Source organism: Cygnus olor, chromosome 10 (assembly GCF_009769625.2).
Source record: "Cygnus olor isolate bCygOlo1 chromosome 10, bCygOlo1.pri.v2, whole genome shotgun sequence".
Classification (NCBI taxonomy): Eukaryota; Metazoa; Chordata; class Aves; order Anseriformes; family Anatidae; genus Cygnus; species Cygnus olor.
The window spans coordinates 13042711-13069360 of NC_049178.1; the positions used below are offsets into that span (position 1 = coordinate 13042711).

Below are 26650 nucleotides of genomic sequence, written 5' to 3' on the forward strand. Positions count from 1 at the left end.
CCCAAGCTGAAGTTTTCGGAGAGCTTTGCATTTTGCATAATAAAATTCTGCCTGTTTAACATGCTCGATTCCATTTGGTGCTTTTAGATAAGTAAAATACAGAAAATGGAGATCAGGAATGAGCGGCTGCTTTCCAACAACAGTGGTGGGAGGAGAAAAGTTTTGGGTAAGGTGCCTGGAAATGTTTAAAAAGCTGCTCGTGTCTCAGATTCTGCCATACAAAATTTGCCAAATGACTGTCCCCTCTTTCTGTGCAGCAGACACTTGCCTTGAGAAAGCACCCAGTGGAAGCGAGGGAATGGGCTGCAGGGCAGAGTACACTGCGTGATGCTGCGTGCTTGAAATGGAAGAGCATTTCTAATGCAGCGCCTTTTGTGCACAACTGCAGACATTTCCCATCAGCTCAGTGTTAGAATAGTTCTGCAACTGTATCTCAAACCTGGTAAAAATACAAACCTTAATTAGAGGATGGATAGGAATTTTACTAAGATCTCTACGTTCAGTTTAGTTTAAGCAGTTTATAACTCACAGGTTCTCTCTAGGCTTACTGGAAACATGGCTATAAAGATCAGAATCAAAGTTACAGCAATAGGCTACAGATAAGCTTTACTTCCCTTTGTAGATAACAGTTTGAATGTAAATTTGCTGAGGTACATGATGCTGTTGCTAACCCTAGGTATGGCTGACTGGAGGGCTGCACTGTTTAGCTGTGCAATGAGCTGACTTCCCTTCCTTATCAGAGCCCTGAGTGCAGGCTTCTCTAGCAGGGCTGCTGTGCTGTGTTTGAGAGAAGCTGCACACAAGCTGCTGATACCTAAATTTTGAGCTGCCTGGTTATGAACACCCCAATGCTGAAAGCAGATCCTAGCAGCACCATTTCTTTTTGGTAGTATTTTCTAATGCTGTTTCCTAATAGTTATTTATCAGTGGCAGGTGCCTGCTCTTCCTCTCTCCATTTATACAGTCAAAATATATTAAACTTCCATTTCGCCTTGAGTACTTTTTCTCTGTAAAGGCAGGGAAACCAATTTTCTGTCCCTTCTTATCTTTAATCCCTATATAGATTTCAGCAGAACCAGCTGAAATGCTGAAAAGGTGTAAAACTACAGCGAGTCCTTCTGCTCAGGTTAAGCCAATGCAACTGAGAACAGCTCCCAACTGCCTGCATAGACAAATCCTAAAAAAACACTTCCCTCTGAAACACAATCCTCCCCGCTCATTCCCCCCCTCCCCACTCAGCCTTGACTCTGTATCAATCACTGCCAGGCAATTATCTGATTTGCTGACTGCCTCCTGGCCGGAGCCAAAGTTCAGGAACTGGCAACTGATGGGAGATCTCTCCGAGGAAGGGAACTGGCTGTTCTCAGAGCGCCTTCGCTCACTTCCCAGCAGCCGTGGGTGTGCATAGTTTCAAGACACCACGGGCTTTTGTAACATGGTTGAACTCTGGATCCAACAGCAGAGGCTTCTCTTGGAAAGGAGCCTGAAGCTGCCCCAGGCAGAAGGTAGGAGAGGAGGGAACGCGGAGACCTGGGTCTCTTCCTGCTTTGCTAGTGCCAACACCACAGGGAAATAGGCAGGCTGCTGCTGCTGCTGCTGAGGTGGGGAAGGTGTGTAGAGAAACTACTGTGCAGCCTTCCCAGCAGCAGCAGTCTCTGTCCTTACCCACCTCGTGAGTACAGGTGCAGAAAGTTGAGCTTTCCCAGCCTCTTTTTCCCAGGTCCACCCCGTTTCCATTCAGCAAAAGCTACGTTGGGACTGCAAGGTTCGGTTTCATCTGAGCCCGGAGGTGGTTCTGCTTCTTCAGGAGGCATCACAGGTGAGGCACGGTGTGACAGCACTGATGTGAAATGTTCGTCTCTTTTGAGAGGAGTGATACTTTGTACTATGGACTAGTTATGTTGTGTGCTGATGAAAAATTGCTTTTTTCCCCCCATTTTCCTACCTTTGGGTCCAGCTGAAGGAATGAACCACTCCCGTGTCACAAGCACTGTTTGTTCCAAAAGCACAGTCACTCCTGGCGTTTCTCTCAGCAACGATAACAAAATGAACACATTCAATTTTTTGTCTGTACTTGGCCCGTGCAGTTAAGGACACAAATGGGGGGGTGGCTTTGTATTTTCCACCTTTACAGGAATTGCAGCAGCAATTAATTGCTAAAGCCTGACACTAATAGCCTGGTAGGTGAGGCATGACAAACCGGGACCCCAGGTGAGCTGTTCCTGGGGAGGTCAGGGACAGAGCTTTCCTCCTCCATGTCCGAGGCAGCACCAGCGTCCATGGGGCAGAGGAGGGGGTTGTTGCCAGCCCTCCTGCGGTTCAACAGTTGTGCATTGCTGGTGCAGCCCCGCCATGTGAGCAAGCAGCTGTCAGCTTGGCAGCACAGGAATGTGTGTAAATGCCGGAGGTGTTTGTTGGCATGGGAGACTGCCTCGTCCCGGAGACTGCCTCGTCCCAGGGACTGACCTGTGCAGCACTCACGAAGTTTTGTCTTAGGCTTCAGAAGCAGGAGTGCGTAGAGATGTGTGCAGGGAACAGTCCTGATGGGAATCGGATTACGAAGCCTGGCTCCTCCACCACTCCCTGAAACAGCGGCTCAGGCGTAAGCAAAACAGGCAGGGGCCAGAACCCTCTCATGGACTGATCCAGTATCTTCAGGACATGTTGAATCATTTGGGGAAAGTGAGGTTTCTGTGTGCCTCTTTTGCAGATCGAAGTCTGTTCTTCCAGGATAATGTCTATCCACATTTTCCAACGGTACGGTCTGAGGACATTCCTCTGTTGGGAAATCTGCAAACAAAAGGAAAATTTGTCTTTTTAGTTTTGTTTCCTAGTGAACTAGAATTTATTACGGCTAAGGTTGTTCTTTCTGGAAAATATAAAAGCACACTGTGTCACTAGGAACTGCCTTACTTAATCAGACCACAGATCTCTTAGCCCCAAGCTCTGCCTCCAATTGGAAGAGGAGCAGGAGGCACAAAGCACTGCAGCACTTCGCCAGCCTGCACCTCCAGTTCTGCCAAGCCACATCCACAGCTGAGGGATGTGCTGAGCTCCAGATTGCATCTGTGCCTTTGCGTTTCAGAACTCTGGACTCAATTTTCATTATAACCACCTTCTGGGCACCTCTCTGGTTTTGGCCTCTACAATATCCAACAACAACAAGTTGCAGCTTGTTCTACACACCATTTTTTTTTCTTTTGACAGAAAGTGTATTCCAGGTCACAGTTTCTTTAAAGTCATATTGATATTTTCTATTCTATTCTCTAATATTTTCCCCTGGGCATTGGCAGAGTTGATAAATTAAAATTGGTATTGATTTTTAAATATGCTTAAGAAGTTTCCTTATTGAGTAGTTGGCCAACATTCTGCCTTCTATAGGTTCCTCTATAATTAAAACCCTCTGTCTGGCCCATCATTTCAGATAATTTTGAATTATCTGGAAAAAATACTTTTCCTAAATTGACAGTATTCTTTGCTGAAGGTGGTGTACAGCTTCATAAAGGATATTTTTTTGTTTTTAATTTAATCCACGTAACCTAGCAACATTTACACCATCAATAAACAACTACTATTTTTCTGAGGAAAAGAATGCCCAACCCATTGTTTTTCACTCTGTTGGTAGTACTGGTAATATTTACAATTCCCAGTGCGCTGCACTTAGAGAGTCTTTTTCTTATTTCATATTCCTTTTAGTCACACTTCAGCTCACCTGCTGAAGCTTTGTTCAGAATAATTATAAGATACCGAAGTGAGATATCCATGGAAAACGCTCATCTTGATTTTTCTGTTTAGTTTTTCTGTTGGTTGTTAAAGGAGCTCTTTAGCATATTAGTCATATGGCTGCTCTAGATTCTCTGAAATCTGACTGCTAGGAAACTTGAAATCTGCTAAATGTTTGCTCACAAGTATTTTCTGACGGTAGCGCCTTGGCAACCATGTAACTTTTGATATTTGCCAAAATTTGCTTTGAAGAGGAGGATCTTCTCAAAATCACTGGTTTCCTGTGATGTTTGTTTTAAGGAAACGTGAGGGCAAACCGCGGTACAAACCCCACCTAGATGATCACAGTGATAAAAACAGGAAATCCAGTTCCATTAGGTACATAGCTGCTTTCACGTTGTCATAGGCAATAAATGAAAAAAATTCACAGAAACGATGGCTGAAGAGCCATCATCTAGCGGCTTCCCAGGCCCCAAGACAGCTTCATCTGAGCTTCGTTGGTATCACTGAATCACTGAAGGGACGGAGGAGGAAGGCTTACCTGGGAGAGGACTTTGCACAGGAAGCTCTGTTCCAGTCCCTCGCAGCCTTTTCTGAGTCAAATGATCAGAGAAATCGCTCCGTGACCTGGCAGCGGGGATGACTGTGAGTGCTTCACGGCCATCAGGTATTACCTGGCATCTGCCGAGCCTTGGTAAATTCAGCTTGATCCCAGTTTGTTTAAACCCGGTGAATAGATTCTAGCTATGGTTGTAGTGTGGACAGAAACAAACACCTCGGGCTGCAAATACAAGTACCTCTCAAAGGGTTTTGAATATTCAGTAGAATTCAGCTAGGCAGCCACAATCCCTTGTTGTCTTACTGGGTTTTACATCTGTAAACCACAGCACATCACCACCTACCGCTCTTGTTTTAATTATTCTTGATGAGTTTTTTCCCCAACACCTTTTTTGCCCTGAAGTATTGTTTGACTTCTTTTTGTAAGCATACATATACAATGAGGTTTCCTTTCTTTACTGAAAGCACTGAGCGTTCTTCTTCAGTCTCTCTGACTTGGTCCAGCACCAGAGTATTCATTTTCAAAAGTGTTCTGGCTACCGAGTACTGCTTCTAAGGTTTGGTCACGTTTTTCCTCTTGTTCTAGTAACTCTCGCCTAATCTATTTCAATAGGAATTTAGAGATTAATGAGAAATCTGTTATGCTATATATGTGATAAGAGCATAAGTAAAATGTAACCTCGTTTCCCTGAGGACAGTCCTCAGCAGTCTGAGAGTCCAAACTGCTGACAGAGTGAGTGTTTGCTGCCTTATCTATTTTACCTTATTTATTGGGTCTTTTCCTGTAAAAATATAGACAGTTGAAAATCCCAGCAAGAATTTGACCTTTGCCAAAGTACTGGAGTATTTTAAAATACATTTTAAACTATTTGCTTTTGACTGTGAGCAGAAGCTGAGTACTGTGATACGAATAACTCAGTAAGCAACTGTGCCCTTTAATACAAAAACCCATCGCTTCTTATTTTATATTGAACTTCATTCTGAAGAGATGTATGTGTAATGAAGACTGCACCACTTCCCCTTTGCTCTAGCTGAAGAAAATAGCTGCTGAAACAGGCCTGCCACATCTAGCACATGATCCATCACTCTCTTGAAATAAAATAACAAGTGTACTGGTTTTAGTTTTGTCATTTTTGCCTTCATTGTTTAGTTGATATTCGAATATCTCAGTTTAAAGGAAATTAGTAATTATTTTGTTTTTCAGAAAGCTTCAAATGTGTTACTTCTGCAGTTTGGTGGTGCCAGCCCCTGTGCAGAAGTGGCTGCCATGTCCCTGGGGCTGTGGGAAGCTCCCGGCCGGTGGCTCTGGGTTGGTGCTTAGCTCCTTTTTTTTTTTTTTTTTTTTTTTTTTTTAACAAATAGAATACAACTGCAGTGGCAATATGCTCTTTCCAACTCGACCAAGCTACCTACAGCTTTCTTTCTAGGCACCAACATTGTCACTGGGCAACGATTCTTGCTCACTCCCAAGAATCCTCCCATGTAACCTTTCAGGTTGTTCCTCATATACTCAAATTCTCTATTTTGGCCGCACTTTTGCTCCTGCAAGAACATTTTCCAATCTTTTGTCCTTTTTTCCCCTCCACTTTCCACGCCAAGTGGGTTTCACATTTGCCATGGCTTTTTTCATAGTTAATTATTGGCTTCTCTATCCAGACTATTCTTTTGCACGTCTGAGACTTGGATTTTGATCCCAATCAACTGGAATACGTTTTCCCCTTGTTTAGATTCTCTCACTAGGTAAAAAAAATAAATAAATCTGGAAATGGAAAGAAGCTTTAAATCGGCATTCTTTCTGCTACAGCTTTCTTTCCTTTTGAGACCTGCTCAACTTCCACAGTATTTCTTTTAAAGTTAGGCGGCAAGGTCTTGAGAAAATAGCTCATTGCTTTTGAGATAAACTCTTATCTTTTTTTTTTATAATTTAATATCCCTGTCATTAAGTGGAAAATTTCACAGTCCATCTTTGTGTCTGTTACGTAGCCTAGGAAGTAGCAATAATGCCCTACACTGCCAGTTCCTAGCACGGCTCAGATTAAACAACTTTGCAGTTAAAGTGTTTACATATTACAGTGGTTTTCCTCCTTCCTTATTTCGGGCAATTTCATCAATCAAGTGTTTTCTCATTCATTTGTTTTTCCGTGCCTCTCTAGCACTGCCTTGCAGCTCGGGCTCAGTAGGTCGCTCCTTGTTCAGGTCTAGTACACATCAGTGATACCTTCCCTTCCTTCACTGTTAGTCCTGAATTGCCTCCCAAAGGCGTCAGCTTGAGCCCTCTTCCCGGGTGTCATATAGGTCGACTGATCCTCTGCATTTTCCATTTCTTTCTTGTCTTTGCCGTTATGTTTTCATTTCAGTCTGAAGCCAACCAAAATTGCACGCTTCAAACACCCTTTTTAATAAAGTGTTTTCAATTTGCAGAAACCTTAGGCAGCAAATCTTTTGTAACCCCGTGCTGTGCTTTAAAAGGGGTTGATAGGTTTAGAGTAAAAATGAATTTACTTTGCTGTATGAAGCTGAACTGAAAATAAATAGCTAAAATAGCTAAACTGAAATGGCTGTTCTCTGAGCCAAGCCCCATTTTGGTGTTGCATCCTCAAATCTAGTAGCACACAAAAGGGTGTTGTCAGATAAGCAGAAATCAGCCAGCTGTTCAGGGGAAAAAGCGAAGCTAGCACTTTCTGATGGGGTTGTCAAACATACAAGGAAAACAAACAGGAAACACCGTGCCTCTAACTTTGATCATTTTTAGGTACTTGAAATACTGTTCGTAATGGCCATGTTCCCTGCCATGAGAGATGGCTCAGCGGGAAGCTCTTATCAGATGGAAACTGCACAACGTGCAATGATCCGGGCAGCATCACTTCTGATCTGCCTCGGGGATGCACTCAACTGCCAGAAAAAGCTGCATTGCCACTTGCCTTTATTTCAGAGTTCAAATACGTAGAGGCAGGGAGGAGATCGAGTGAGACAGGGCATAATTACGTTCTTGTTTCTCGTCCCATTAAATGCGAACAAAGGAACAACCGCAATGCACATCCCCTGCGCTGAGATCCTCCTGCACACACGCAGCAAGAGCCAAACCTTGCCACCACTCTTCCCGTCTCATTGACAAGTCAATGTTCTGCACGTTAAGGATTGCTCCGGGTGACAAGAGAAATTAACTCTACAAAATCTGAAAAAGGACTTGACGGAGTTAAGACCGACAGGGGCTTATTTTAATAATGCACACGTACCGTGAATACTAAATGCTCTTTCAGGTTTCTCTAAGCCACGGTGTAGGTCTAGGCTGTATCTTTTCCAACTGGTTTGTGTTAGCTATGACTCATAAAAACGGTCACCTTTACAAGGGTGTTAAAAAAGGTAGGTAACAGTTGTTTTTTCTTTCTGTATGTTGCCTCCAGCTTCTTTCCGACTGCAAACTGAACATCGAGGAACTGCTGCTACTGCTCTGCATTTGCAAGGGAACCCCCTTGCTAACTGCAGACAACGTGGAGGAGCACCAGTGTGGGGACCAAGCCGCTTTGAGGCGACATTAGAATCATAACCGTGCACATTTGGGACGCGTTACTAGCAGTGCAGCTCAGGGAGCTGTCATTTTTCACTTTCTCAGCGTGCTGAAGAGAAAAAAAGACGAGTCTCTTCCCCAAGGCTTTCTGAGTTTAAGAATGGGGCACGACACAGATGAAATCCTCAATCGGGTGGGAGCCCAGGATCAAGGAGGCCCGCTGGGCTCTCCGCACCAGCCTCCCCACACGTTTCTAGAGAGCACTGCTCAGCTGTGACAAGGAGATCCAGAAACCACTGCCACGTCTGTTGGGGATGGGACAGTGGACAATGCTGCAGGACAACCCCTGATGGATTCCGTGAATGATCGACTGAAGAAATGTCATAAAGGATCCTGATGGGGAAGATATGAAGTGATTTTGACACAGAGAGGGGAGACTGAGAAATTCATAGCAAAGGGAAGTGGTGGGTGAAAGGATGAGACAGGAAAGTGAGCTTTGTGGTGGAGTTGGTTGTGAACCAGAACAAATCTGGTGTGGCTGAGCCATGGAAAGCTCACAGAAGGACGGACCAGATATGTGATTCAGCTGGAGAGGGTAAGCGAAGGCTGGATCTTTCCTGGATGTGAAAGGAAAACATGAATCCCAAGGCTACTGATGCAGTTACCAGAGTCATTGAGAAAAAACAAGAGAACAAGAAAAAGCAAGAGGTCAGGGAAAGCTGCACCCTTTCAAGGGCAAATGATGCAAAACCGCACACACTGAGAAACATTTCTCACAGTTCAGGAATCCTTTATAAACACAAGCATAGCTTTCGTTGTGAGAATAAAGACAGCTAATGTATTGACGAAAATGCACAAAGGGCTCGGAGAGAAAGGCTAAATATCAGAAATACAAGCCTACATCAAGGAGTAAGGTCACAGTTACAAGTACAGAGAAAATGTTTACTTTAAAACAGGTATGTTAATGTGGTAGAGGCATAACACTGCAGCATATGGTGATGTTCCCAGAGGCAAAAAGGAGCACTAGATCCCTAAAAGCAGGCTATGCTCTTCTGTGAGAATCAGTGCAAAGCTTAAAAAAAAAAAAGAGCTAACACACAAAAACAGGAAACAGAGGCTTGTGTTCAAAAAATGCTATTTATTCAAGAGCTAATTACAGTGGGCAAGAGGCTTCTCAATCCAACAGTGTGAAGGGAGAAAATATTCCCACAAGAACAGACCAATGATCAGCAAATTACCTGACTTTTTCTATAAATTCTTCTCTCCTTTACCGTCCTTTTGCTTTTCAAATTGCTCTTCATGTGCTGTGGCTAACTGACGTCTACACATCAGACTTTGAATCCCTTCCTCTGATGAGCAGTTTCAGGTGGCTCCAGTGAAGTCCCCAGAAGGAATTTTGGTGCCAATCTCCACGACCACCATTGTGATAAAGGGTCTCAGGGCTCTTGAAGACCTGTCAGCATTTTCCTACCAGTTGGGTCTGGTTGCTGGACTGCTTGCAGTCACCCAGGTGGGAGGCTGTATGTCTAACAGTATTAACACAGGTAATGTGTTAACACAGCCTATGTAAATCGATATTTAATCCTCTGCCTACAAGACACAGTGTAATGTTTATCCACCATGATACAACGCTGGACTATTCTAAGATGAACGCACTCAATTACCTCTGGTTGTAGATGCATAGTGCGACACACGACATTGCTCCCCAGTTATTTCTGATGTCACAATATGTTTGCAGGTCCTGGTTATATAAACCAAGGACGACGGCCTCAGCACTTGCTCTCTTCAGCTAATCCCTCCTGCTGACACTGTCCTTCCCGCTGTCTTATCCTAGCACACTAAATGGCGAGCTCCGTTCGGCAGCGGCCTCGTCTGACCACCTGCGAGGGATCACGCGTGCCAGGCTCTGTCTCCAAACCCAGTGGTCCCACCCAGAGGCCGTCCACCTCTGCCTGTTTGCCATTCTCCCCGCAAGGCCAGGGCTGCCCCGCTTTCTGGGGCAGCTGCTTGAGGCGATTTGCTCCGGCAGCATCAGCCCGCCCGGTGTCGCCGAGGCAACGCGGTCCCCAGGAAGCCGACGTGTTGCTGCAGCAACGCGATGCTCTCGGCTGCAGCCGCTGCTCCCATCCACGGCACCAGGATCTGGGCTTGCTGGAAGCACCGAGTCCTGCCAGGGTTGAAAAGTCAGGGTGGCCAGAGGATCACAACAGAGGCAGACACAAACTTGTGTTTGTAATTCCCACTATAAAGCAGCTGCAAGGCAAAGGCTTTGCCAGTACCCACACAATTCACAGCTCTGAATGAAACGACTTCTGTCACGTTCCTTTATTGCTCACGATCACATGTTTGGCTTTATAGGTAAATTATGAAGATTCTCAGCAGGGTACATTTAAATGATGCTGTCAGTCTTACCCTGGACCTCTTGATTCAGCAGGTAATTTCAATACAGATTCTCTGATGGCTGGGATAATGTAACAGTATTTTTAAATAATATAACACCGAGAGGAGTAAGAGGGTAAATATTTGGCAGTCCATAGAAACTGATGACAGCTACTTTTCCAGAAAGTGGGGGAAATATCCTATCACCCTCGTCTGACCTTCACAGAAAACGTTGAGGGCTGTTCTAGCTCTTTTTCAGCAGAAGTTTCCTATTGCTCCAAGGCACGGCCTCATTAGTTGTACATTAGTGGTTTCCAGCACAAGGCCCCGTTGCAGCAGGTTATCACCAAAGAGAGAAAGAGCTCTCCTAGAGCTTATAATACACTGAGGCAAGGCTGGCCAAAGGGATGGATCACAAGAACAGCCAGGAAATGACGGAGTCCACAAAGCCCGTGGAGTCCCAGAGCCAGTCCTGGCCAGGAGCCGTGCCCAGGGCACACGTGGGACCTGTCCTGCTCCTCTCCTGGGGCTGAAACACTGGAAAAACGGGCTGGTTGTTTTCTGGCCAACTAAATTGCTCTGATCACCTTCCTTGCCAAGATTTCTTCCCAACACCAGCTGGCTCTAAGAAGGCTGCTGCACTAGTCCTAATTGTCTAGTCACTGTTGGGAGCAGAGTGCTAATGGGTGTCACCTGCTGCGCTTCAGACTGTCAATGAAGACAAAGTCATCGCCAAAATTTGCTGGTTGAAAGGCTGGGAGACTTTCTATATAGGAAATCCTAGCCTCCAACTCATTCTGATCTTATTACAGAATGGCAGGCAAACCCAAGACTCTTGCAAGTTTTAAACCCCTGGAGCACTGAAAATAAAAGTCAATGATCCAACATAGATGTTTGCTAAAAATTCTGCAGTTGATATCTATACCTGCACATCCCACATTTTGATAGCAAGACCTTAATTGCTTGCATTTTCTTCTCATGACTGAAGAGATGAAGTATCAAATATTAGGGCAACAAACCTTTTTAAGCCTTCATAAAATAATTTATTTGTAACGACTGTCTTTGAAAATGGATCCTGGCAATGGAAATGCTCAAAATATGAACGTATACAGAACTTTCAGAGTAGGGAAAGGCTTTTCCACATCGGTCTAGGACCTGGCAGTATGATTCTAGGGTAAATCCTGCGTGCACCACCCCAACGTAAGCGCCTGCTGCTGACTGCAGGAGCAGGAGGAAGTGCTGTGAAGGTGGAGGTGCCTGTGGGGCAAAGCGTACAGTAACAATGTGATTAATTGCTCACTGCCGCTGCTCAAGATTTTGCAACAGCAAAACAGCAAATTTTATGTAGCAACTTCATATTTACACCATATTCTGGATAAATATGAAAATAACTCACTATCATTGTAAAAGTAGATAAAAAGAGTTTTTCATTAAATAGCTTTTAGGGATATAATGGGAGTGTAATGAAGACAGGGCTTAACAGAGGCTTCTATCATTGAAAGAGACTCTTGCTTAATTAAAGAAAATCAGAGTAATACCTGATTACAGAAAGATTTCATCAGATCTATATTGAATACTGGTTCACAGCTTCTTGTATGCTCTGAGGAAAGATAACAGAGACTGAAAGTATTTTGCAGATATTCCCAGGAAAACACAAAAAAGGCTAGCACTGAAGGTTGCACAAAGCACTGAAAAGGTTTCTGGAGAAACTCAACACACAAATCTGTGGATGCCACTGCATAACACAAAATGTTAAGTGTAGGAGGATTCCTGCTTTTTCCACATCGGTCTCACCAACTGGTTGACCTGGTATTAATAATAAGAAGTCTTGATAACTACACATGGAAAAATCTTTAAAAGTTTAGTGATAAATATTGCCAACATAGCTGTGAGGAATCTAAAGAGCCTTCTGTGTGGACACTAGATGTCAATGAAGAGGCACATCAAACCAGCTGTAAGAAAGGACTGTGCCGCTTCACTCTCTAAAACTAGATTCTTCTTTCCATCTTTTTCTAATACAGCTCTGTAGGGCTGATAGCCTTGGGGATGAAAATCACAAAAAGATGCAGGAGAGGCACTGTACAAGCAACACCCATCCAATTAGTTTCTGATACAGACAGGACCTAACTCATAGTTGAAGGCAGCAAGCATTTTTCAGCCCTATAAAGCAATCAGTTTTTTGCTGAGATTCCCAATGAGGGATCTAAGCATGGTGAGGTACCTCTAAAATCCTCTGGCTTGGAAGCTGGGAGCACCCATTCCTTTAACGAAGACATCCACGTGGCAGCCAAACATCAAGTACTTTTATAAAACTCAGGAACCTAAACTAATTTGGAAAAATGGCCTAGAAGAAAGAACTTTCACATTCCCATTATCCTCCCCCGAGACATATAATCCTCTATCAACATTTTCATAATGTATGCTCAAGCACAGCATGTGAAGAATGACAGAAAAATGCAATTGGAACTGCTTACTAATTTTCTCTGAAAACTGAATGGAGCTTTGGAGCACTGGTTAACTGAACTGCATGCTGTGCTATACGTTTAATTAAAATAAGTGCTAACAGATGTAGTAGAGCTCATAAAAAGGTTTTCAGAATAAAAAATAAAATGTTGGGGATTTGGTGGACAAAGTCTCATTTATTACTGCTGTAATTTATACTTAATACTGCAATTTTAATGCTTAGAATTAGTCAACACGCTGTGCTGAGCTGGAGGGATTGGTAAAACAATCCACGCACTGTACAGCATAGTGCCATGCCATCTTCACGCACTGCAAATCTAGGCACGGAGTGGATCTGTGAGCACGAAATGGGAGGGGCAGGGACATAAACACTGGAAACAGTGAAATGTGTTAATGGCTTTCTTCTTGAACTCACCATAAAGCGAGGCCAAAGAGCACAGACGTTGTGACTCCTAACTGCAAGGGACTGGGCGCTGAAAGACGAGGGAAGAGCCACAGGCTTGTTGTGAAAGGAGGCTCGACTTGCCACATCAGAGGAGGCGAGGGGATAGACTATACATTTGGGATAAACCTGGCAGCTGAAGCTTGGGGAACGGCAATAGTTATTTGGCAAGAAGCTGGGGAAGATAGATGATGAATGGGAAAATGCAAAGGTGTCCGTACAGCAGAGAAATGCTTAATAACCCTCAATGGACAAAAGTGAAACCAGAAGATAAGAAAATAGGAGCTCCAGCAATAGCGATAGACAGAAATTTGTCTGATGTATGCCAAAGGACAGGTAGTGGCACCTCTGGACTGCATCATGGAAATGCTGGTAACCTGAACTGTGTAAGGTAGCAATGTGAGAAGACGGAGGGAAAGGACAAGTATGTGAATAAATACAATCACAGGTTGCAAGCAAAGGCTCAAGGACAAAACGAATTTCAGAGGTCTTTTGCAGGGACACACCCCTTAATCCCAACAAAACTTCTGTTTGAACAGGGTCTGCTGACAAACGTAGACAGAAATTGATACTTCAGATTCAGTTTTTGAACAAAATACAGGCCAGCTAATTTGCTGTCTTCTGTTAGAACAGAACAATCTGCAAATCTTTTATCTTTATTCTGTAACAATGCCCGGGTATTGTAACCTCTGCAGAGCCAGTCCAGCAGGGCTAGGGCTACCTTGTGTCTGTCTGGTTATCGTGGGGCATGCACCAAGGTCCATTTCCACAAGCTCTCTTCATACCAACTTCACTGGAGACTTCTTCATGCGATGTTTTCAGCGCCGAGGACAGAAACAAAAGTCCAGCCAAAGTGGGTACAGTTTTCACTTCGTATTCAAGAGAACCCAATGACTAGCTAAGTTCTTATTTGCATATTTGCTCTTTACACATCGGAGTGCAGTTGCTTACAGCTTCTCTGATATGGAAACCATAAATTTTACAACTGCTAAGTGGTGTTGTTCAGAGTGCTTTAAACAACATGGTTGTCCCACATGCCTGATGTCACAGACAGTACTTTTATCTAGATCCACACATCTGGGATTTTATGTCTTAAGTATGACATGACTGATTTTCAGAGCCATTTATGTTTACATCAAGGTAATGCCTTGGACAAATGTTTTACAAAATCGGATATCTTAGAATTGATGCTTTGTGCTACCTGAAAAATCGTAATTGTTACCAACAGAATCAATGTTATCAGCGTTCACAAACCAAATTATGTCAATGAAAATCTGAAAATTGATACAGATGTTTCTCCTACTTTGAGATCAATGAATGCAGCAATGTAACTTCCCAAGAATTATCCAAAATATGTTCGATTGACTAAAGGTAGTGACAAAGTAACATATTTCAACTGAAACCAGTATTTATATATATTTATTCCAAAGGCTGACTTTTTTTCCTCCTGCCTTGGTACTAGTGACAGACAGTTCTGTATCATTTATTGAAATACTGAGGACTCATTCTACTCACTCCGAAAGCCAACAAGAAATACATTGAATCTTGCTTACTGCCACAAGCAAACCGGCTCATTAGAGAAACAAAGCATTGGTTTCTTAGGTTTAGTACCTTCTTAAGAATAAAAACAAACAGAAGCAGGAGAAGCTGGTTTCTCTTGTGCATTGTTTTAAAGGATCTCTGCATCCTGGTAGCCAAGCCCTGGATCACTCTTTCTTTTGTTACCATTACACTCTCTACTAAAATGAAAACTCAGAGGTGTTCTGTACTTTATGCACAAATAATGTATATGCATTTTTACTATGTATTAGAGAAAAAAATGACCTTTTTCTGCCATGTAAAGTAGAGGTGAGTCCAAATTTAGAGATGTGGAGATCATAAGTGCAAGCATGAAAAGCATAGTAAAATTTGAGTAGCTACAGAAAAGAGCATTTAATGTGATCACAGGAACAAAGCAGGCTGCCTTTAGAGGAGAGACCGGCACAGAGGGGGGGATGTAGAAAATATAAAGACCCGAGGTTTACAACACTTTGCGTAAGATCATCAAACAGTTTTGTTTGCCCTCAAGTCTAGGCTCCGTGATGCTAGGTGGAGGGGCTTTGCAGTAAACTAAAGAAGTTAACTGGCAGGAAACACAGGAAGATGGCACACAACCCTGCCTACTTGATCCCAAATACAATGTTCAACTCCCTCTGTTTTAATGTTTTCATACTTATCAGTGTGGCCTTTAAATTATCTGACATTGGTCTACAGCTTCTTAATATGAACAGCAGAGGTATAGGACAAAGCAAAAAAACCTACTACCTGTAGTGCTAAGATGCTCTGGACTCTGACTGGATTAATTCATAAAGCCTGAAGCGGGTCAGACCGAAGGTACTGCAACCCTAATAACCAGTCCCAACAACGGTTAGCCGTAGGTGACTGGAAGGACAGTGTGAGAAATGGGGAACGAAAGACAATCCTTCCTTCCACCTAGAACTAACAAATAACTGGAAACCAAACCAACCGCTGAACTCCAAAGCCACTGCTGAATCTATTCCTCAGCACGTTTTGTGTCAAAAGCATCCCACAACAGCGAACTCCGCAATTCAGCAAGCCAAGGGCAGGGTTTCATTTTCTTTGTATAAGGCCCAAACCTGGCTTTAACTCAGGACTGCTTTGGAATGTACCCAGTTTGAAAGGGCTTGCTAGTGTGTCACCTCCTGCAACACGCAAAAGCTCTACTCGTGGTAATAAATCCCACTTCCCTTAAACAAGAGATTGTGTTTTCTACTATCAACCCCCACAGCAGTTAGCGTGCTCTTGCATTATCCTAGTGCTCAATTCCTTGCAGTGAATTCGAAGGCATGTGTAATTAAACCAAGATGTGCATATGCTTCTATAGCGTCTGAGTTCTGGCTGGTGCTGAAAGGTTTATGAGAAGTAAATTATTACTTGTCATAAAAGGGATTTATTTTAGTTTTTAAGAGCCAGTCTGGAGGGTTAATTTGATCATTTTTCCCCAGTGCAAGATTACAGAGACTATTTTGCTTTTTTTTTTTTACTTGCAACTTCACTGCTCCTGCTGCTAGGACAAGCACTGAGGCTCCATCATAGTCTCAATAAGTGAGCGTCAAAGTCACTTAAGACTCAGTAGGAGATGCAGAGCAAAGGGAAGAGACCTCAGCATTTAGGAGCCTTGACACATGATAAATATAGGAATAGAATCATAGAATATCCCGACTTGTATAGTTCTCAGATACTAAGAAATTATTGGGACAAAATATGATTCTAAATATATATATATATATATGTATATAGGAATACTGTGGGGACCAGCTTTACCATTACAGAAGTCCATATAATTCCATACTGGGTGCTGAATACACTCCAAAACAGTGGAAAGGAATTGCATTGGTCATGCTACAGGAATTAAAGACGTTATTATAAAGGGGATCACACTAAGACTACAAATACATTTCCTAATTTCTTTTCTAGCATTCTTTTAACGTGGATGCTTATTATAGCAGCGATTAAAAAAGTAATGAAAATTTAGGGTGAAAGAAAGCTTAATATGAGCTATATGCATGCACAGCAGGCAGCATTACAACTAACTCCACCACAAACAAGTCTCTTGCCTACAGGTGCCATCAATTCAGACCCTCATAAAAAAAAGTATATAAAGAACTGGGATAATCGATGGTGTAAAACAGTTTGAAACTGCTTCATGTGACCTTGGATGCTTTTTATTTTGTCCAGTGACCTTCAGAAAGAGGCTGAACAGACCTCTACTGTTTGCATTCCTCTGAAACTGATTAGTTATATGTGCACATATAAATATCAGAAGGCTAACACAACGTAGCTCTTCAGAGACTTAACAATATTTACTGGTAACACATTTTTTCATATAAATAACCAGATTTATATACACAGGCACAAATGAGAGAAAATTATCAACAAACGTTAAAAGCTAATACAAGAGCTGACTAATGCCAAAAGCAGGCAATTGTCAGGTGGCTGGCTGGCTGTTGTGCAAGACTGGGAAAGAAAAATAATTGTATTCCCTTGGAATTAGACATTCTTTCTTCCTCGGACCCTACTTGCCAATGCTTTTTTATTTCTTACAGCACTTTTTAAATTTCATTTTTAACTCTTCACCACCAGTAATATCTACAGCAACTAGCTGGCAAAGGAACGATCTCATCAGAAGTCTTACTTCATTTTGTTTGAGACTAACGAAATATGGTTTTCTTTTTGATCAAAACCATTTCCTCAGATCAGTTCTATCAGTAGCTAAAGTATGTGCATTGAGCAGTTGAAATGTGCTGCTGTATTGTTTGAGACCATAAGAAAGATGATATGGCAGGAGTGATAAATTAAAAAGCAGAATTAATTGTTTTTCTAGAAAAGGGATATAGCAACTATGGCTGCTGTAAAAAACAAAAATAAATTACGCTTCACACTAAACCTCCAGATAAAATGATGAGATGTGGAAGATCTACCTCCTGTGCTTGTTTTTAATTCATTCGTTCACATACAAGAAGTAATCTTACTGGCATAAAATATGGGAGCCATATTACACAAAACACCTAATAGAGAGGCTGGATGCTGTTGTAAGAGCCACAAGATTCCCTAATGCCCTTCCTCACCGAAAATAAAGCTAGTAAAAGCACCAAATAGGGTGTTCTCAGTCATGTCCTTCAAGCAACAGTGATGAATAGACTATCTTTGCATGGGAGTGTGGGAAAACCATCTGGATAAGCAAGGGGACCTTTTGGCACACGAGCAAACAAAACCACAACACAATGAATTGCCTCAGCCAGTTCTGGGCTTCTAAGTGAAATTCATATTTTGAGTACAAGTTGATTTCTGCCCTTTTATTGTTGAAACAAAGGGAGAATTAAACAAAAATATTTACATTGACAACAGGCAGCGGCGTCACCAAGCCAGCATCCCTGTGCCCCTCATGTTTGCACAGCCTATTTTCTCCCAAGACCAGCTTTCCAACAACGTCAAACCTTAAGGGCCCCATGCCACGGGGCGAGTCGGCTGCCCTTGGGCATTCGCCAAACCTTCCCTGTACACACAAACAGCACGAAGCACGGAGGTTTTGTACGAAGAATACAAGAAAAATCTGAGTAACACATTTAGGAACATACAAGGTGTCTCCAAAGCTCGCCTGTGTAAGCGATTAATGAGGTGTTTCACTTTTCCAAAACCCTTCCTGCTCTCAGGTGCTCAGTGTTAAGCAGACAAACGTTATTGGCACCATTTCACAGATGATGGCGTTATGGCTTTTACCCAAAGGTATCAAGAGTTGCTCGTTTATTCTCTTGCACTCAGCAGCTTTAAGAGTGTTCATTGACTGAATTTTGACCAGGAACCAGGGGGGTCAGAGGGCCTAAGTGTAATCCCAACCAAGGGGAAAAAACCTCCTTCTCCCGCTCCTCTGTGGTGCTCAGGGGTACTGTGGGTTGGCAGAAAGATGAAGAAAGATGAAATTAGTGCGGGGGGTCGCTAACCTGAAGAAAGCTGTGAAAAACCGCCTTTCTGCCACACACTTGCGCATATCCAGGATCCTGGCTGACGAGAAGCGAGAGCGTCCGCCACCTTCCACAGTTTACATTTACTCCCTACCACACCATAGCAGTTGCTCTGTCCCAAAATTAATTTAAAAGTCAGATTCACAGGCACCACACGAAAGCATTTCGCATCCCCTTCAGCCCTCGCTGCGGGGCAGAGGAGGGAGGCACAGCCCGGTTCCTCCCCGGCACACCCAGGCAGCCACCACCCCGGGGGCACCCGGATCCCGCGGCGGGGGGTTCCTGGGGGACACCTGAGGGGCACCGGACCGCACACCCCGGCGCCCCGCGGTTCCCCTCCTTCAGCCGAGGCGGGGACCGGCCGGGGGGAGCCGCTCCCCTCAGCGTCCCGGCGCCTGCGCGCGGCCGCCCGCCTCCATGCTGGCTCGGCGCCCGCTGCAGCGCCTGCGCAGCCCGGGGAGCTGCCGCCGCGGCCCGGCCCCCCCCGTGTGTGTGTGACCGGAGCGGCGGGAGTCAGGCGGCGCCCGCCGAGGGAGGCCCCGAGCCCGCCACCGTCACAACCGGCTGCGGGGCGGCGGCCTTCTCCTCCTCCTCCTCCTCCTCGTCCTCCTCCTCCTCCTCTTCCTCCTCCCCCCGCCGCCGGCACCATGAGCATCGAGATCCCGCCGGGCCTGACCGAGCTGCTGCAGGGTTACACCGTGGAGGTGCTGCGGCACCGGCCGGCCGACCTGGTCGGTTTCGCCGCCGAGTACTTCACCCGCCTGCGGGATGCCCGCGAGCGGGAGGCGGCCGGCGGCGGCCGCAGGGTGGTCAGCTTCGACGGGGAGCCCATGCAGACCGAGTCCAACGGCGAGGAGGAGCCCGACCGCGGCGACGACGACGACGACTCCGACTTCGAGCGTAAGCCCCCCGGGGAGGTGTCCCCGTCCTTCCCCCCCCCGTCCCCTCCCCACGCACCGCCCGGTAACCGGCGGGGCCCTTCCCGGTGAGCGAACCCCGTGCCGGTGCGGCGAGGCGACAGGCGAGCTCTGTCGCGACTGTCGGGTGTCGCTGCCGCTCGGTCGCCGCGGTGAGCGTGCCCTCGGCGGCTGGGGACGGAGCGGGCTCCTCGTTGTGCTTCAGGGCGCTGTCGTGGAGCGCTGGAATAACCTCACACCTTGCCGGACAGCCAAAATTCCAACCCAGCCGCCCGCTCCTCCTGGCCGTAGCTCCATCAGGTAGCGGAGGTGCCTCCCCGCGGGCCTTGCCTTGCCTCCTGTGGTACTTCCATTTTCGCTCCATCCACACGCACTGCGCTCTGCCACGCGCCCTGCACGCAATTCGGGCTCTGTCTGAGCCTCGGTGCGAGAAGTTACCTGAAATGTTGGTGAGCGGTACCTCTTGGCACCCCCAGGATTTGGGAGTGCGGTTCCTGAACGCTCTCTGAATAGTCTCTCCTTGTTAGAAGGTAACTTAGAGGGGAAGAGGGGATAAGGTATGCTTTCCCTAAACTTCAAGTGAAGGTCTTATGCCCTTGACCTATAACACAAACAAAGGTTTCTGTGTTTTATTTATTTTTAATGTCATTGAAGGCACCTTTATTTTGCGATCAGCTTATCATGTTGTAGGCTTTGAAAGGTCTTCTCCTGGGAAGTAAGTGTAATGTTTTCCTGGTGAATGTTGGCAACTGCAGCTGAAGCAGTCCTCTGGAGTTAAATGTTTTCAGATGGAAATCTATAAACTTCATGGTGCTAAACAGCTTCTCAAATACAGCCTTATGTGGTGAGGCTGTCCAAAGCTGAAAAGTGGTTCCTTCGGTTCAAGTTTCTGCTTGTCATCTTTCTGTCTTAGAGGGAAAACTAACAAAACCGCCCAGTGTCACTTGTGCTGGTCAGAGCCCTGGAGGCAGGTGGCACTGTCAGTGGGTGCTGGCTTGCTCCTTATCTGCAAAAACACGCCGTTCCAACGACCTGGGGAAGGAATAGTCCCGTGTTCTAGTTAACAGCAGGCAAGAGCCTCTCTGTAGGGTCAAGGAAACAATTTCCACATTGTTTAACAGAGTGTGGGATGATCAACCAAGGCTATGTGTTTTTTCAGACTTCTGTCATAACTGTTGTCATGGAAGACCTTGTTAACTAGAAAATGATGAAGTTCGAGGTTCTTATATCTCTGCCCTCTGTGAACTTTACAGGAAAATACTTCTATCTTGTTATGGGAGACCAGATCCTGTGTACTTACAGACTGCTCAGTATTTAAAGGATCATTTCTAAAGATAGATAAAACACACAAACTGAAAAAGTCACAGATAATCCCACTGGACAGGCTCTAATACCATGCATTTTTTCATCCTGGACAACTTAGGGAAGATTCAATTAATTTCATTTTGTTTTCCTGGGTCAACACTATTAGCTTCAAGTTGCACAGATAGGTCAAATGGATGTTTTAAGAATGCTTAAGAATGGGCATTTCTAAATATAATGATGAAATTGGTACTTCTGTAAAATACTACATTAAGAAAATTTAAAGCTAATTTAAGTAAGTAACCTAGTTATGTATGTTGGCTGTATGAAAGATGTCTGCACAAGTAATGTGGTTGTCTTCATGTTTCTACTTCCAGCATAATACTAAATTTGAGTATCTCACTAGACTGCATCTGCATGCTAAGAGTTAGGGAACATTTTGGATAAGTTGTGTTTTTTCATATGTTTTGAGTACAAGTGGTAATAAAAGGGAAAAATAATTTAAAATCAGAGTAAGCTCTGGGCTGTTGGAGTAAACAGCATGGCAAATGTCTTCATGTAGCCATAGTGGTACCGGTGGTCCCCTTTCTGCCATGGTGGCACAACATCAGCGGAGTCAGCGACACTAACTAGACCACAAAAAAGACTTGCATTCTTTTGTGGCACTTAAGAAATTACTTCCAGGTTTATGTTTATTCTCTGGACCTCCTGGAGTTTCATCTCTGTTCTGTGTCCTTTTTGTGTATATGAGCAAGAGGACATCTGGATCTGGCTGTTCTGTAGAGAGGGGTGTCAGGAACGTGTGGAAAGGTGATGATGACAGTGGAGGGGAAAAAAAAAACCTTCAGAAGTCTTCGGCTGTTGGGCTGTGGCAGCGTTGACGCATACGAAGCTTTATTCAGAGCCTTTGTGTTTGATTCGTGTAACTGCAAAATTGACAGGTCGATAGAGTTGGGGACAGACTCAAAGTGACAACTTCAAAAACCAGGCTGAGAATGTAACCAAGGATGGGTATGTATTCTCACGAAGTGTCCTTGACCGTGACACTTCCCGTTGTAACAGGGAAGCTCTGAATGGATGCCTTAAGGCCCTGAAATGAAAGCCACAGAAATGGCTTTCCATTTGTGAGTGACAAACCTGAGGGAAGCGAGGCAGCTTTCCTTCCCGGGCAGTTAAGGCCGTTGCACAAAGGTGCAGGGTGCTGCTCCGTTAACTTTCCATTTGGTCTCCTCAGCTGGGGTGGTATTTAATTAAAATAAAAGAAGAAGAACACTGTGTTTCTTCTTGGGGATATTAAGCGTAACCAACAGTGGAACTAAAACATTATTGAGATATGTACTAACTTGAGCAACTCAGACATTTTAACTAATGATAATTATTTAGTGCAAATTCCATTTTTTTTTCTTCCCTGGGGTTTCACCTTGATATTGGAGAAGATGTCATGTGCTTTTCAGCTGCTCCCTGAGCAAAAGAGAACGCTTCTTATATACTGCTTGTGAAATAATCCTCTTCTGTATGCTCAGTTGTTATGAAGGAAAATGGTGCATGTGAATCTGAGTGAACAGGTAAAAAGATGCTGTTCAGTTCTGCACTGCGCTTCTCAATGCAAATTCAAGGGTTTGCTAAATGTCATCTTTAAAACATCAATAGGATGTCTGAGCAGAAGGGGCCCAGAAGGAAGTACGGAAGCGTGCTCTTTTACATCATTAGATCTTGGAAGTGATGCTGAACAAGAGTTAAGTCCATCTTTGAAATCACTGTCTTCTTAATTGCCAACAGAAGTGCTTAATGTTAATTTAAACCAGTTTCGGATTACTTACTACTGTTCTTAATTGTGAGCATTATTTGCTGATGATTTCTTATTCTGGTCTTGGATGATGTGTCCTGTGGAATTCCTGAGGAATTGTTGTGTTAGTTCAATCACAAAGAATTTATGTAGTGCCTACATTGATTTACAGGTCAGGAGTAAGTCTTTGATGTTTTCCTGAAATAATTCAAGGAAATTTTATTGAATTACAGAAATCAGATGGTAAGAATTTTGGAGGATGGAATAAGGAGAGAATAGTGGCTCCTGTGAAGAGTACTGTTCAACTTCTCAGATGTAATTCAGATTCATGGCTTATTGCAGGTGTTCCCATGAGATACAGTCACCTTTAAAATGAAAATACTTTTAACTTGTTAGTAATACTTGAACCTACTTCCTTCATAATTGTTAATTTATTGGGAATAAAGCACAGTAGTGCTGTCCTCACACTGTTCTTTGTCTGTAACATTAGAAGAGCCTCTCCCTGCAGAACATCTTTTTACAGTGTTATTGAATAGTATGATGCAAATTCATCCAAAAGAATAGCTAATCTATTTAAAAATCTAGGCAGCATAGTGGGTACTTTCATAATTTGATAATTATTGCTGCTACATTTTTTTTCCTTTGAAATTTGACTGGCTGATATGGCTTAATAGCAATTATAACCAAGTTGTTTTAGTTACAATCAACTAGTCCCTAGATTTTTAGGAAGATGGAGGAAGAAGCTTTAGATTATGGTCTAACAGTTAAGCCTTTGAGTTTAGTATACAAAGAAATAAATACACATCTTCATAATATGTTTACAAAGCATATATGCGTAAGTGTTGCATTCTGAAGGTGTAGAAGAAAGCTTAGAGTTTTATTTATTCTTTGGTCTCCATGAATAACATTAGATCAGTTATAAAGTGAAATATCAGTGATGCATTCCTGTTGATAATATTTTAAGGGGAATATATTTCTTCACTTAATATTCCAATTTTTGTTGGGTCTTGGCACCATGGTGTCTGGAACGTGTTTAACATAAAAAATACCAAGTGAAAGACGACCATTGTGCAGCTGCTGTACTTGCACGTGTCTTTGCTTTTGCAGAGCCAGCTCTCACCGACTGAAATCTGAAGGATACTCAGAGTAACCACCGGTAGTACTAATGGAACTTCTCTGCCTATAGTGGTCTTGTTTGCACAGGGGAGCTTTGAAGATAAAACTAGGTAGTGAGGAACACTGATTTCACTTTTCTTTACTTACTTGGACAAAATATATAATGCTTTTCTTCTGGTTTTCTTTTTTTGCTTCTGTACTTGCTTATCACAGAAGACTTGCTTTTCATTGTTTGTTCTCAAAATTGTACTTATTCTATTGCAGGATTAGACTAGGAGTTGCCCTTCGAACTACATCACTGTGTTAAAAGAAGTCACCGTTTGTATGTCAGAGAAGCCTGAAAGAAGGTTTCATCAGTACGGTCCTCAGTACAAACAGAAATTTACCTAGAACGTAGATGTAACCTGTTTTTCTTACCTAAGATAGCAAGAGAACTGGAAGTGCAAAGTGAGAGGACTCAAGTTGCTGGCTGGCTGAGGAGCGGAGCGTTATGGATGAGCTGGCTGAAATGTGCAGGCATGACTGGGTACTGCTGCATGTCTATTAATTTACATTTGGAAGGAGGAACTTGTACGTTAACTATAAAAGATAAGCTCCTTGCAGTCTTGCCATTGCATAGTTGTAGTGTTACTTGTAACATTCTGCCATCATCGCTGCTGTTATTCTTGTAACATCTTTTAGGAAGTTTGTTACAATCCATTGAGAAAGATAGCTTCTTATTCAAATTTGCTTTTAGTGACTTGACGTAATCAAACAGCTTTTCTTGGGTAATCTGTACATCCTAAAATGTGGGGGATGAGGGCAAGCAATACTTTTTTTTTCCACTCTAGACTACTTAATTAATTTTTGTGATCTGTTGCATGCTGGTAACTCTTCACTTAACTGTGAAACTTGAAGTTTTCTGAAAGAGCTTTTGAGACCAGCTATAGCTGTATAGATGAATTAAATTCGAGAACTAGTCTCTGCTCTTTTAGTATCCTGCTATTAAGTTTGAGCAAATAGAAACTGCCTTCTCTGTGTACTACCCTCTAGAAAGGGCATAAATAAATAGAAAGGAAGTGGATGACTAGCCTTTGTAAATAACTGCTGTATTCTGACAAGCTTGTGTTTCCTTGTTGAAAGTTATTGTAAGAAAAATGGTATGAAACTCCTAAAATTAGATTCCTCTAGCTGGTTCAAGAGTTAAGCCAAAGGAGCTTTTTGTATTGCAATACAAGATATCATACTTTATATTAGCATGTCTTTGTGCTAGTATTTTCATTTAATAAGCAAATATTAGAGTGATGAAAGTTCTGTCAGTGTTGCAGAGTCCCATCTTCCCCTTTTGCTGGCAGTGAACTTTAGTTGTACCCTCTTACCTAAAATAGAGCAATGGTGATCGCGGGGAAGAGGAGGCAACAGAACAAGCTCACTTCAAGTTATTCACCAGTCAGTCATTAAAAAGCGCTAATGTTTAACAAAGAGCAGTTGCTCATTATTCAAATCAAGGCTGGAAGCTTAGCCAAGATGAGCTATGAATGTTTCTCACTGGCTTTAGTAACGCTTTCCGATTCATGAATGATCATAATAATTTTTTTATTTTGCGGAAGAAAGGAGGCAATGGCAAATACAGCTCCAACAGCCTTGCTAGTTCCTCTTTTAGAGGGATATTAGTCTTGCATCTTGATTCACGCAGGCTTGATTTCTTTTCTTAGGTACCATCAGTTGCACTATACGTGATGCGTCCTCTTCTGCACTCTGCACCTCGTGCAGTCTAGTGCTGGGCAGATTGGTAGTGCACTTATGTATCACTGATATGAAACAGACAGAGCAAGTTGTAACAGCATTGGTTAGAAAAGTAAGTAGTGGGGAATTCCAGAAACCTGAGCATGGACAAAAGTCCAATGCATAAAAGACTCTTGCACCAAGATGTTAATTCTAGTAAAGGGTGTGGGCTTAGGTGATTTTTTTTAATGAAGAAAAAGCCTTTTGTTTTTAAGGTACAGACCTGGAAAATGGACTTTTAGGAGAAAACTCCAGAAATCTATTGCACAGATAATCAGCTGCTTTGTGGTCATTTGTATGTTTTTTTTAGAGGAGGTAAAAAAATTTTGGTGATCGTGTTCTCTGTGTGCTTTAACAGATAGGATACTTAGAAAGCAGAGGAGATATAGAAGATTGCCTGTCTTACAGTTCTCATACTGCTAGGATTTGGTCCATTTCATAAATATACATCAATTACTATATAATAAAGCCCAGCATTATATTAGTAGCAGTTTTGCTCTTAGCCCTTTCCATACCAAGGACATTTCTTTCCTATGTAGAAGTTGCAGAAGATGAGTAGTGGTCATTTGGCTCTGGTATAGACTTAGAAGTTCCCTTCAGAAGGGAAGACAGCTCTACAAAAAGCCTTCCTTGACAGCATGTGGGAGGGACTGCAGATATCCCTTCTTTAGCGCTGCTTTTGTGATAGAGAAAAAAAACAAATCATTTTTATTTTTTTTGAATTTGCTAAAAAATTTCAAGCTACTGTTCCTTCCCTTTATTTCCTGCTGACTTTCTGAGGGTGGCTTGAAGAACAGCGTTACTTCTCCTCGAGAATGGTGCAGAGCCTCCAGGATCTGAGTTTCCAGCTGGCACGATAGCAGGTTTCATTCTGGGGACATCTCACAAGAACTGGAGCCCAGCACTCCTTGGATGTTGGTGAAGTTCAGCCCAAGACGGTGCATGATGAGGGTCCTTACCAGCGAAATCGAGCAACTGTCACCAAATTTCTTTCTGAACTGTTGCCTAAAGAAGGATTAGGATTTCAAGACGGAGGTGAAGCGGTAGTTTTGGTAAAAAGATGTTCTTCCATTGGTAACTTTCTGTTCTTCGCTGAATCTGAGAGGTGTGCCGTGAAGGACTGCAAAGCTTAAAGTACTGCCGCTCTTCTTGCAGAGCGTTCTAAACACG

The 26650-nt window shown here is 43.4% G+C and overlaps 2 protein-coding genes across 3 annotated transcripts in view; one reads left to right on the plus strand and one right to left on the minus strand.

Annotated features, from left to right (window-relative positions):
- Positions 1-592: 592 nt before the first annotated feature.
- LOC121075254 lies at positions 593-19250 on the minus strand. 2 transcript variants are annotated; one of them, XR_005822840.1, is made up of 2 exons: positions 18575-18953; positions 593-2790 (listed from the first exon to the last, which is right to left on the minus strand). XR_005822840.1 is itself a non-coding variant. In XM_040568286.1 (2 exons), the coding sequence occupies exons 1-2, from the start codon at positions 19248-19250 to the stop codon at positions 9628-9630; spliced, it is 1005 nt and encodes a 334-aa protein (XP_040424220.1). In that variant the 3' UTR covers positions 5641-9627. The 2 variants fall into 2 exon arrangements, 1 of the variants encoding a protein (XP_040424220.1); XM_040568286.1 differs by lacking the exon at positions 593-2790 and adding an exon at positions 5641-9956 and having other exon boundaries at positions 18575-19250.
- The window catches only part of PRKAR2A (protein kinase cAMP-dependent type II regulatory subunit alpha), a 54892-nt gene continuing 47334 nt past the window's right edge, over positions 19093-26650 (plus strand). The window contains exon 1 of the mRNA XM_040568284.1: positions 19093-19495. Within this exon, the coding sequence (XP_040424218.1) occupies positions 19243-19495 (253 nt within the window). The 5' untranslated portion in view covers positions 19093-19242. The remainder of the gene's footprint in view (positions 19496-26650) is intronic.